This window comes from Mytilus galloprovincialis, chromosome 11 (genome assembly GCF_965363235.1).
Source record: "Mytilus galloprovincialis chromosome 11, xbMytGall1.hap1.1, whole genome shotgun sequence".
NCBI lineage: Eukaryota > Metazoa > Mollusca > Bivalvia > Mytilida > Mytilidae > Mytilus > Mytilus galloprovincialis.
Genome location: NC_134848.1, coordinates 42,760,396 through 42,774,161, shown reverse-complemented (window position 1 = coordinate 42,774,161; position 13,766 = coordinate 42,760,396). Strand labels below are relative to the sequence as shown.

The 13,766-nt window shown below is 32.3% G+C and overlaps 1 protein-coding gene across 1 annotated transcript in view; it reads left to right on the top strand.

Moving 5' to 3' along the window:
* LOC143050756 (uncharacterized) overlaps positions 1-13,766 on the top strand; it is a 67,547-nt gene that overhangs the window by 36,760 nt on the left and 17,021 nt on the right. Inside the window, exons 11-12 of the mRNA XM_076223875.1 lie at positions 9,477-9,515; positions 13,465-13,503. Of these exons, the coding sequence (XP_076079990.1) occupies positions 9,477-9,515; positions 13,465-13,503 (78 nt within the window). The remainder of the gene's footprint in view (positions 1-9,476; positions 9,516-13,464; positions 13,504-13,766) is intronic.

Sequence of the window (13,766 nt, the reverse complement as noted above, 5' to 3'; positions counted from 1 at the left end):
TGCGATAAACATTTGTTTCGCAATATGTCGCTTTGATATTTGGTATATGATATCGAATAGTTTATGCGCTTTTGAAATTTACCCTGCGTAACCGAATACTTTTCTTTGTAGGAGTTATCTCCCCAAACACTGTTTTCCTTGTGCTCACAACTCCTTCGCAACCGTAAAAGATAACGACAAATTTATTTTACAGAATTGCTCGTTATATCCTTTTCATGATTTGTCCTATTTTGAACGAAGCAATATGGCCGCTCCATATGAGAGTTATTTCCCCTTATGCATCTGATATAAGTGATATGCATTTCTATCTTATAAACCATAAGTGATAGAGACCTAGGATCTTTTGATTTGAGGTCCTTGGTCCAAAAAAATGAAAATAAGGTCAAGGTCAAAGGTCAAGGTCATATTCTAATATTTGAATTAGGCTTATTTTCACTTATATCCAAAGCCTGTATAAGATATCAACAAATTATTTTTACTAAATTGTTGATTGCGACATGTCGTAACACATAAATTTTTATTGCAAGGGCATGTTGAACGTAAAAGGGAGTTTTCTCCCCTCTTGTATTTTAAAATACGTGTTTGGTGATATAAGTCATTCACCAAATATAATTAAGACCTATGGTGTTTTGATTTGAGGTCCTTAGTTCATGACCTTGAAATTGATCTCAAGGTCATAGCTTAATTTGACGTTCTAGATTTTGACCTTTGCTTTTATTTTATATGTATACATGATAAAGTTATGAAACTTTTGGAAAAAGGTATCAAACCATTTAACCTTGAAAAAAATAACCGGAAGTGACCTTTTGTAAAGCGGAAGTAGCTATTTTTTGTACTTTATTAATATAAAAGTATATAGAACCAGATATTTTTGGAATCAGTGTCAAGTAAATATTCAAATATAATCGTGAGTAACATTTTTCAAACCGGAAGTAACAAATTATCTCCCTTATTTAAAAAAATGTATGGAAACCAAATATTTTTGGAATCGGTGTACTAGAAGCTATCATTTGACGATTGAAATGACATTTTAAACTTAGTTTCACAACTTTCATATCAAAATACATTGTTTTGATGGAAAGACCTTCAATTGTTCTCTGAACAATTGGTTTTTAATTATTATTATTATTATTATTATTATTATTATTATTATTATTATTATTATTATTATTATGAAGGTCTTTCCTTTTTCAAAAGGGAAAGACCTTACTGTATTTCTTCTGTTTATTATAATTATTATAAGGTCTTTCAACCTTTTCGGTTGAAAAACCTATTGCTTTTCTTCTGATTATTAGGTCTTCCCACTTTTCCGGTTGAAAAACCTATTGCTTTTCTTCTGATTATTAGGTCTTCCCACTTTTCCGTGGAAAGACCTATTGGATTTCTTCTGATTATTATTAGGTCTTGTCACTTTTCCGTGGAAAGACCTATTGGATTGCTTCTGATTATTATTAGGTCTTTCCACCTTTCCCATGAAAAGACCTATAGGTTTTGTTCTGATTATTATTAGGTCTTTCAACCTTTCAGTTGAAAGATCTATAGGTTTTGTTCTGATTATTATTAGGTCTTTCCACCTTTCCGTGGAAAGACCTATTGGATTTCTTCTGATTATTATTATTTTTTTTTTCTTCCGCCAACTTTTTTTTCCTTCGCAGTTTTTTTGTTTCGCAAGATGTCGCTTAGACATATGGTATATGATATCGAACAGTTATTACGCCATTGTAACTGACACCACGTAACCAAAATCTTTTCAATGTAAGAGTTATCTCCCTGAACACTGTTTTTCTTGTGATCGCTTAATATTCGCAACCGTATAAGAAACCGACAAATTTATTTTACCAAATTGCTCGTTATATCCTCAGGATGATTTGATTTATTTTGACCGAAGCTATCCGGAGACTCCATATGAGAGTTATTTCCCCTTTTGTATTTGATATAAGTGAAATGTACTTTCAACTGGAAAACCATAAGTGATAAAGGTCTAGGGTCTTTTGATTTGAGGTCCTTGGTCCAAAAAAAAGAAAATGAGGTCAAGGTCAAAGGTCAAGGTCAAATTCTAAGTTTGATTTTGGCTTATTTTCACTTATTTTCATTAACCTTATAAGATATCGACAAATTATTTTTACTAAATTGTTAGTTGCGACATGTCGTAACTTATAAATTTTGGTTGCAAGGGTGCGTAGACAATAAATGGGAGTTTTCGCCCCTCTTATATTTAGAATTATGCGTAAAGTGATATTACTCCTGAACCATACATATTAAGGAACTAGTGTCTTTTGATTTGAGATGTTTAGTCTATAACCTTGAAATTGAGGTCAAGGTCAAAGGTTAATTGGACGTTCTTGATTTTGACCTTTGCTTTAAATTCATATCTATACATCATAAAGCCATAGAACTGACATTTTCAACTGAATTTTAGTATTTTCATATCAAAATAGATCTTTATTAGTTGAAAGACCTTCAATTGTTCTTTGAAACTAACACCGCGTAACAAAAAGCTTTACCTTGTAAGAGTTATCTCCCCGAACACTGTTTTTCTTGTTATCTCTCAGGTTTCGCAACCTTATAAGAAACCGACAAATTTATTTTTTCAAATTGCTCGTTATATCCTCAGGATGTTCTGTTTTATTTTTACCGAAGTTTTACGAAGACTCCATATGAGAGTTAATTCCCCTTTTGTATTTGATCTAATCAAATGCATTTTTAACTGGAAAACCATAAGTGATACATCCCTTGGGTCTTTTGATTTGAGGTCATTGGTCCAAAAAAATGAAAATTAGGTCAAGGTCAAAGGTCAAGGTCAAATTCTAAATTTTGATTTTGGCTTATTTTAACTTATTTTCATTAACCTTATAAGATATCGACAAATTATTTTTACTAAATTATTAGTTGCGACATGTCATAACTTAAAAAGTTTGGTTTAAAAGGGTGCATAGACAATAAATGGGAGTTTTCGCCCCTCTTGTATTTAGAATTATGCGTAAAGTGATATTACTCATGCACCATACATATCAAGGAACTAGTGTCTTTTGATTTGAGATTTTCAGTCTATGACCTTGAAATTGAGGTCAAGGTCATAGGTTAATTGGACGTTCTAGATTTTAACCTTTGCTCGAAATTCATATTTATACATCATAAAGCCATAGAAACTGACATTTTCAACTGAATCTTAATATTTTCATATCAAAATAGATCCTTATTGGTTGAAAGACCTTCAATTGTTCTCTGAACAATTGGTTTTTAATTATTCTTATTCTTATTATTCTTTTTCCGCCAAACTTTGACGAAGTTAGCCTCCGTAACCGTAAGAGGTGTAGCTTTCATGTTCACACTTTGTATCGGTGTCATGAATTCATATCCGGAACTCACCCTGTGAGTCGAAATATTTTGTCGGTTCGGCGTAATCCCTCCGAAACCCAAAAACCTTGTTATCGTTCCAACACCGTAACCGTAATAGATAGAAAAAAAGGAAGGGTGAAATTTGTTCAGGACCAGACCCTGGTTCTTCATTACATTTGGATCGAAAAGATTCAACGACTCATTGGTAGGGTTATGCCCTATTAAAATTAACCTGTGTCGGTTGGCCACCAAAACTCAGAAACTGTAAGTCGTAGACACCTCGGATCTTCACCATTCATCATCAATTCATGTGACTTTGAAAAACACCCCAAGGTCAAATGTGTATGTTTACCTTGACCCTTGACCTAACACCTTGTTATGGGATAATCTCAGCACCCTTAATACTTTCAGAGGTGTTGGATAGTGGAAAATGTTTAGGTCATTAATGCGCAACTTTGTTACATTTTGACCGAAGAGATTTGACCTTTCTGAAAGGGGCATAACTCTTGTTTAAGGTTTCTGAAAAGGCAAAATCAGCTTTTACTGTATGACCAAAGGTCCTAGACCCATCGGGTCTACAGCAATATAATTGGGGACTAATGACATTGACAAAGGTCAAAAGGTCAGAGGTCAAAGTCATGTTCCATATAGCGAATTATGTGTTTTTGACCTTATTTAAAGGATTTTCAGTGTGTTTTAAAGCTTTCAATACATTCTACGTCTATTTGAACATGTATTTTACATTACAAAAGGAAAGACCTCTCAATTGTTCAAGAACAATTGACATTTTAATTATTAGTATTAAGGTCTTTCCTTTTTTAAAAGGGAGAGACCTTACTGTATTTCTTCTGTTTATTATTAAGGTCTTTCCTTTTTCAAAAGGGAAAGACCTTACTGTATTTCTTTTGTTTATTATTAAGGTCTTTCCTTTTTCATAAGGGAAAGACCTACCTGTATATCTTCTGTTGATTATTATTATTCTTTTTCCGCCAAACTTTCACGAGGTTAGCCTCCGTAACCGTAAGAGGTGTCGCTTTCATGTTCACACTTTGTATCGGTGTCATTAATACCTATCCGGAACTCACCCTGTGAGTCGAAATATTTTGTCGGTTCTGAGTAATCTCTCCGAAACCCAAAAACCTTGTTATCGTTCCAACACCGTAACCGTAATAGATAGAAAAAAAACGAAGGGTAAAATTTGTAAAAACGTGGTTTGAAATTTTGGTCCTAATTGCCCGTCATCTGCGTTCTTTGTTTTGTAAATATTTTGTTGATTCTGTTCGATATTTATAACAATTTAAGTTCAACGTAGGTAAGAAGATTGTCTTCTAAATATATATATGATGAGAGAATTATTGTAACATTTCATGAAATGATGCAGGTTAAATTGATCCCAAAAGAAAAAAAAAGGTAAATTTTGTTTCTATTTTTTCGATTTATATATTTTTGTTTGAGTTGTGTTTAAATTTGGCCTTTACGCTAATTCAATTGAATATCTTGGTGTATAAAGCCAAGAAAGATGTTTACAAAAAAAATTTAAAATATAAATCAATTGCTTTCTACCTATTACAGTTACGCTGTTGGAACGATAACAAGGTTTTTTGGGTGTCGAAGGGATTACTCCGAACCGACAAAATAGTTCGACTCACAGGGTGAGTTCCGGATAGGTATTCATGACACCGATACAAAGTGTGAACATGAAAGCGACATGGTTTACGGTTACGGAGGTAAATTTTGTCAAAGTTTGGCGGAACAAAAAGAATAATAATTAAAAACCAATTGTTCAAAGAACAATTGAAGGTCTTTCAACCAATAAGGATCTATTTTGATATGAAAAAATTAAGATTCAGTTGAAAATGTCAGTTGCTATGGCTTTATGATATGAAAATATGAATTTCGAGCAAAGGTCAAAATCTAGAACGTCCAATTAACCTATGACCTTGACTCCAATTTCAAGGTCATAAACCAAGGATCCCAAATCAAAAGACCCTAGGTCAGTAGTATGTATGGTTCATGAGTAATATCACTTTACGCATAATTCTAAATATAAGAGGTGTGAAAACTCCCGTTTATTGTCTACGCACCCTTCCAATCAAAAATTTTAAGTTACGACATGTCGCAACTAACAATTTAGTAAAAAGAATTTGTCGAAATCTTATAAAGTTAATGAGAATAAGTGAAAATAAGCCAAAATCAAAATTTAGAATTTGACCTTGACCTTTGACCTTGACCTAATTTTCATTTTTTTGGACCAAGGTTCTTAAATCAAAAGACCCTAGGTCTCTATCACTTATAGTTTACCAGTTAGAAATGAATATCACTGATATCATATATAAAAGGGGGGATAACTCTCATATGGAGTCTCCGGATAGCTTCGGTTGAAATGAAACAGAACATCCTAAGGATATAACGAGCAATTTGGAAAAAAGAATTTGTCGGTTTCATATACGGTTGCGAAGGAGTAGTGGCCACAAGAAAAACAGTGTTCTGGGAGATAACTCTTACAAGGTAAAGTTTTTTGTTACGCGGTGTCAGTTTCAGAAGCGTATTAACTGTTCGATATCATTTACCTTATATCTAAGAGATATCTTGTGAAACAAAAAAACAGCGAAGGAAAAAAAAGTTGGCGGAAGAAAAAAAAAAAAAATAATAATAATTAAAAACCAATTGTTCAGAGAACAATTGAAGGTCTTTCCACAAGTCGAGATCTATTTTTTTTTCAAAATATTAAAAATCAATCTAAAATGTCAGTTCCTATGACTTTATAATGTATAAATATGAATTTAAAGCAAAGGTCAAAATCCAGAACGTCCTATTAACCTTTGACCTTGACCTCAATTTCAAGGTCACCAACCAAGGACCTCAAATAAAAAGATCCTAGGTCTGTAATATGTATGGTTAATGAGTTATATCACTTTAGGCATGATTTTAAATATAAGATGGGCGAAAACTCTCATTTATTGTTTACGCACCCTTCCAACCAAAATTTATAAGTTACAACATGTCGCAACTCACAATTTAGTTAAAATTATTTGTCAATATCTTTCACGGTTGTTGAAAATAGAGAAAATAAGCCAAAATCAAAATTTAGAATATGACCTTGACCTTTGACCTTGACCTTATTTTCATTTTTTTGAAACAAGGAACTTTAATCCAAAGACCCTAGGCCTATATCACTGATGGTTTACCAGTTAGAAACGCATATCACTTATATCAAATGCATAAGGGGAAATAACTCTCATATGGAGTCTCCGGATAACTTCGGTCCAAATGAATATCCTAATCCTGAAGTAGTAACGAGCAATTTGGTAAAATAAATTTGTCGTAATCTTTTACGGTTGCGAAGGAGTAGTGGCCACAAGAAAAACAGTATTTGGGAAGATAACTCTTACAACGTAAAGTATTTTGTGACGCAGTTGTAATTTTTTAAAGCGTATAAACTATACGACATCATATTCCAAATATCTAAGCGACATCTTTTGAAACATCAATACTGCGCAAGAATAAAATTTAGGCGGAAGAAAAAAAAAAAAAAATAATAATAATAATAATAATAATAATAATCAGAACAAATACAATAGGTCTTTCCACGGAAAGGTGGAAAGACCTAATAATAATAATAATCAGAAGAAATACAGTAAGGTCTTTCCCTTTGAAAAAGGAAACACCTTAATAATAATCAGAAGAAATACAGTAAGGTCTTTCCATATAGAAAAAGGAAAGACCTTAATAATAATCAGAAGAAATACAGTAAGGTCTTTCCTTAAAGAAAAAGGAAATACCTTAATTAAAATGTCAATTGTTCTTGAACAATTGAGAGGTCTTTCTTTTTCAAAATGTAAAATACATGTTCCAATAGTGGAAGAATGCATTGAAAAGCTCTCAAACACACAGACAACCGTTAAAATATGACAAAAAACAATAAATTAGCTTTTGAGGACATGACCTTGACTTTTGACCTTGTGACCTTTGCGAAGGTCATTGGTCCACAATGTCATTGTAAAAGACCCCATGGGTATAGAAATTTTCGTTCAAGAGTTAGAGCTAATGTTACCTTTTCAGCAACCGTTATGCCCCTTAAGAATATGTCAAATCCTTTCGGTCAAAATGTAAAAAAGTTATGCCTCTGTCACTTAAACATTTTTCACTGTTTACTATTTCTGTAAGATTAACAGTTTTTGAGATATCGACTAAAAAGTTGAAAGGTCAAAGGTCAAGGTCAACCTTAAAAACATTGAAAACACACTAAAAATCCTTAAAATAGGTCAAAAACACATAATTCGCTATCTGGGACATCACCTTGACCTTTGACCTTGTGACCTTTGTCAAGGTCATTAGTCCCCAATGTCATTGTTGAAGACCCCGTGGGTCTAGGACCTTTGGTTATATAGTAAAAGCTGATTTTGTCTTTTCAGAAACCTAAATCAGGGGTTATGCCCCTTACAGAAAGGTCAAATCTCTTCGTTCAAAATGTAACAAAGTTGCGCATTAATGACCAAACATTTTCCACTATACAACACTTCTGAAAGTATTAAGGGTGCTGAGATGTTCTGTTAACAAGGTGTTAGGTCAAAGGTCAAGGTCAACATACACATTTGACCTTTAGGTATTTTTCAAAGTCACATGAATTGATGATGAATGATGAAGATCCTAGGTGTCTACGACTTACAGTTTCTGAGTTTTGGTGGCCAACCAACACCGGTTAATTTTAATAGGGGCATAACCCTACCAATGCATGCAATGAGTCTGGTATCGAAAATGCATGCTCACTCATCACTTCCACAAATGAAAGAAACGATGTAGAAAAAAAAATAAAAAAAATATATGGGGTAAATCAGTTTCATGGCTATCTCTGTTGATTTCTTACTTTTCAACGGTTCGAAAGCATAATAGATTAACACAAGCTACCAAGTATATATCTCATTAGGTTATAACATAAAACAAGGAAATTAATAATAGTTACAACACATGTTGTCATAAACCTTTGTGTATGATTCACCGCCGTTCAGCAATCAAACTTAACTCATGTCAGCAGTTAATACAAGAATACAGAAAAACACACTTATTAAAGAAAAAACACTTTTTCCCACATCTATATGTTTCCTTACACAGGCATGCTACAATACAAGTCGAGCATAGTATATTTAATATCTTGTATGTAATGAATGATCAACGAAATTAGAACTTGATTGTAAATAACAACTGTCCTTCTTCTACCCGAGTTTTTAAGATACTCTTAATATGCACTCATCATTACCACATATAACCCTTTTAAAAACAAAATAACAATATAGCAAAAACCAAAGACGAAATATTTGGCCTATTATGTCACATGAGTACCGCCCTTGATATGCGTATTGCAAGACAATCTTTCGAAAATAAAGCTTTTAGAAATTTTTAATCCTGAGTATTCTTCAACTTCGTACTTTATTTGACCATTTTGATATTATTATTTTTTTGGAATCGAGCGTCACTGATTAGTCTTTTTGAAGACGAAACGCACCACTGACACAAATACAAAATTTTAATCCTGGTATCTATGATGAGTTTATTTGTAACCAATGGGTCGAAGCCACTGTGGATTTTTTTGCCCCGAATATACCACCAGCCTAGTAGTCAGTACGTCTGTAATTACATGTATTATCAATGAAATGGTCATACTTATAAATTAAATGTTTGCCACTTTGGATTTTTAAAATACTATAAAGGTTTTTTCTATCTCCTGAATAGATTACCTAGGCTGTATTTGACATAACTTTTAGGACTTTTTTGGCACTCAATGCTTTTAACTTTGTTCTTTATTTGGCCTTGTTAATATATTATTAGAATTCAAGCGTCACTGATGATTTTTTGTGTAGACGAAACAGTTGTCGGACGCAAATACAAAATTTTAATCCTAGTATCTATGATTAGTTTGAATAAATCAAAGAGATCACCAGAATCTGAAACACATAACAAAAGAACAAACCAAGAAAATACATTATAAACAATACCGTATAACAGAGTTTCGTAAAACCAGTTCTTAGACTTTAACTATACTGTAATCAATAAACGAATGAATGTCGTTTTTCTAATACCTTATGATGTTGGATTATTGTAACGATAAACACATATCAGTTGTCTTCTTATTTTTGTAGCCTGGGGCGACGAAGAGAAAATTTGACAGTATAGAAAAGGTAACACGTAGCGTATATTATAAGACATATAAAAGTATGAGAAAGATCCTTATTTGCCAATACTTTTTTAGTGTGTAGGGCAATCAACAAGGAAACCATAGCATAAAATAGCCATTGACAAACTTGCTGTCTCTATAACTATATTTCAAATATTTTACAATTTTATCTAAAACACTTGATCACCAGTGAATACATGAAGATCCGATGACTACAATGTTCTGACTTTGTGCAGTGGTGCTGTGTTGATTTGTAATGTTTGTTTTGTATGCGATGTGCGACTACTTCGCTTTTTATCTTGATATCTAGGATGCTTACAGTTGATATTTTCAGTAATTTGCCCTTTGATTGATTACCGAGCGGCCACTACTAAATGTAAATAGGTGAATACTTAATCTCCCAATATTTCCAAAGTAAACAAGTAGTTTTACATTAAATAAATGCATAAATAAAAAAGCACAACGCCTATGATGTTATTTTTTTTTTGTCATTTTCTTTGCATACCATCTTATATCTATAACTTTAAACATTTCTCAATGTCAGTTCGTAAACAAGCTAGAGGCGAAGGTACACATATCTGATAATACCAGGTTTTAATCCCTCAAATTTGAAAATCCACTATCTACCAGTTATCATTACTCGCAAAGTTATATTCGCTTTTCCTTTTCTAATATCCTGCATTTTATGCTATCTAAAGAAAACAATCGAAATAAACTCATTGTGTGAACTTGAAATCTTTGCATTCAATATTTTCAAAACTAAACCACGGTCCTACCAACAAGTTCTAAAGTTGTTAATTTTTCATGTTGATAACATTATTATTATATCACAATTGTTATGTTCGGAATATAAGTGCCCGGATTACTACTCCTCTACTTTTATCAATAATTTTACGGATTTGAATTCACAAATCATTTTATTTCAATTTCAAGCCATATCATGGATCTAAATTTACCTTATCTATTAAATCTGACTAGTATTGATGATGCTTTAAATGTTGTTTTTAAAGAAAGATAAGACAGAACAATAATTTTAATTCATAAGCACTTTGAACTATTTACAAACATTATAAATTTTACAATAATATGGCTTTTGTACCTCAATAATAGATGACCTTATCTGTATTTTGCATAATTGTTAGGATTTTTTGGTCGCCAATGCTCTTGAATTTCGTACATTGTTTGTCCTTTCTAACTTTTTTATCCGAGGGTTACTGATGCGTCTTTTGTAGAATAAGCGCAAGTCTGACACAAATACAAAATGTATATCCTGGTATTTATGATAAGTTTATTTACAACCACTGCGACGATGCCACTACTGCTGGTGTTTGTTTTCCCCGACGGAATCACCAGCCCAGATGTCAGCACTTCCGTGTTGACATGAATTATCATTGATATGGTCATAATTATAAATTAGCTGTTTACAAAACTATTTTTGAAATACCAAGTTTTTCCACATTTTGAATAGATTACCTTAGCTGTATTTGGCAAAACTTTCAAAACATGGGTCCTTAATACTTTCTACTTCGTACTTCGTATCTTTTTTTTTATATTCTAGCGTCACTAATGAGTCTTCTTGTTGATTAAACTCGCGTCTGAGGCAATTACAAAAATGTTGATCCTTATATCTTGTATGAGTTTATTGTTGCTTATAATTATATGATCACATTTTAAAGCTGAAATAAATATCAAATTAAGGAATTTTGCATACAGAAATAGCCCATACTTCGTTCATTATCATTATTGAATACATCAAAATTGAGAGACTACTCAAACGAAAATATTAATCGAAAATCAGAACTAAATTTGTTTTAATGTCAACGTCAACCTGCGTCTTTCTAAATACAACTTTTATAATAATACTGTTATTGATATATGCATTTAATGTAAAAGTCATATATTGTTCATAGTATAGTTTTGACCATCCATCCACCTTCATCTTCAAGTTATATTTTCTGTGAAAGTACTTTAATTCGTTGGTATCAATTTTCGTTGATTGATCAATATTTACATGTTCGTGGGTTTTTTAATTCGTAGATTTTAGTTTTCTAAAACATAAAAATTGAAAAATCAAAGCGTTTAGAAACGAAGGTTACAAATAGTCTGGATTGAAGGAAATTGCAAAGTAAACATTGACCCGTCACGGTGTAAATCGTAGTGATAACACTTATTAGCCCATGATAAAGTGTTCAACAGATTAAAGACAATCAAAGGTGTTAATTAGGCCATAAACATGTCACCTATTGAAAATAGTAACATAAACAAATGATATAAACGTATCTTGAATTGTCAAATAATCCTTATCAAAATCAAGCCCAGCATGACATTGTTATTTTCCATATGTACGAGAACTATGAGGATATAAAATGAACACTTTATCATACTAGAATATCAATACCAGAAATCTGACTTTCATCGATCAAAAATATTTTTTATGAGAATTAAAGGATCAAAAGTTGTACAGTTTAGGTTATTAAAGATTAAATGGGTATAATCCTGCCTGCGGTTTTTGTTCTGTTATACTGCTATTAAAGTATTCTCAGATTTGGCGTTATTCAATATATTCTCTAGATCATATCAGTGGTCAAACCTACCGATGGGGATCTTTCCATGTCTTGATTTGGACAATGGTATTTTTATTTCGTTGGACACTTAAACTCGTGGATAAAGTCATTCATGAAAACCACAAAAATTGGTACCCCACGAATAAAAGTACTTTCACAGTACATGATATATAATTTTTTTTAAATAAGATATATAAAAAAGGAGATGTTGTATGATTGCCAATGAGACAACTCTCAACGGTCTGCAACAATAAGCAAAGCCCATACCGCATAGTCAGCTATATAAGGCCCCGAAATGACAAGGTAAAACAATTCAAACGAAAAAACTAACGGCCTTATTTATGTACAAAAAATGAACGAAAAACAAATATGTAACACATAAACAAACAACAACCACTGAATTACATGCTCCTGACTTGGGACAGACAAATACATACATAGTGTAGCGGGGTTACACATGTTAGCGGGATCCCAACCCTCCCTGGGACAGTAATATAAGAACAAACTGTAAAAATCGGTTGAAAAAGGCTTAACTCATCAGATGGACAAAAATACAGGATGAATGTTTCAATGATTAAGTTTTTTTTAAATTGATAGCTAAAAACTATTTTTTTATAGCTTCACATATACCTAATCGCTTACTGGAAACCTTATTTGCTCACAAATTTCGTTCAAAATCAAAAGAAGTTTTCATGAATCAAATTTATCATGTCAGTTTGATGAGGAGCTAGAGCATTGATTTAACCGTTATACACTCCAAGTACAACCACAAGTACCGTTCCATTTTTTTGAAAATAAAAGAAATACAACAGGGAAATTTCTTGTTTCTCTGTTATTCAATAAAACGTAATTCATGTCAGCAGTTTATTTGTCAACACATAAAAACACACACCTATAACAGTAATGCCATTTTATTCTCCCCAATGTAGCGTCGTATACATGTATCCTAGAATGTAAGTCGAGATTAGTATGTCCTATATTAATTACACAACAAAACACAAAGAACAGTATAAATATGATAAGAAGCAACATCTTCTTTTTCTACGGAAGTTAAGTTCAATGCATGCTCACTCATCCACACAACAAATAACTCTATTTAAAACACAGGTGAAATATATGGACTGTAACAGTCGTATAACTTGCTCTGATGCCATCTTAATTGCAAAACAATCTACCCTAGCAACGAGTAGGTAAATAATAACATAACAAGACTAGAAAATTGATAATAAACCATACCTTATCAGATAATAGACAATAGCTTGAAATCACCTTCTTCCACTACTTCTATTCTGTAATCAGTTAATGATAAATGTCTGTATATGATAAATTATGATGTTACATTTGCTGTTATAATGAACAAATTATAATTTTTTTTTTAAATTTTGCTAGGATATTGACAGCAGTGAAGAAGAAAGTACGAGAGAATCGGTAAGTAAGGGCAAATGTATACTACAGAGGTAGTTATTACTTTTCTAGCGTGTAGGGTGTAGGCGAACAAACAGTGGCAATATGGCAAAAAAAATATTAGTAATTCCCAGTTCATTCAAGCTCCCGATATTCCGAATATTTATCCACTAGCAATAGGTCGAATTAGTCAATAACGCCAATGATAACAATGTTACAACTCATTGACTTTGAATGTATGCAGCGTTGAAGAGTTAAGGAAGATAGGCTTCTTCGGTTTTTCTCCG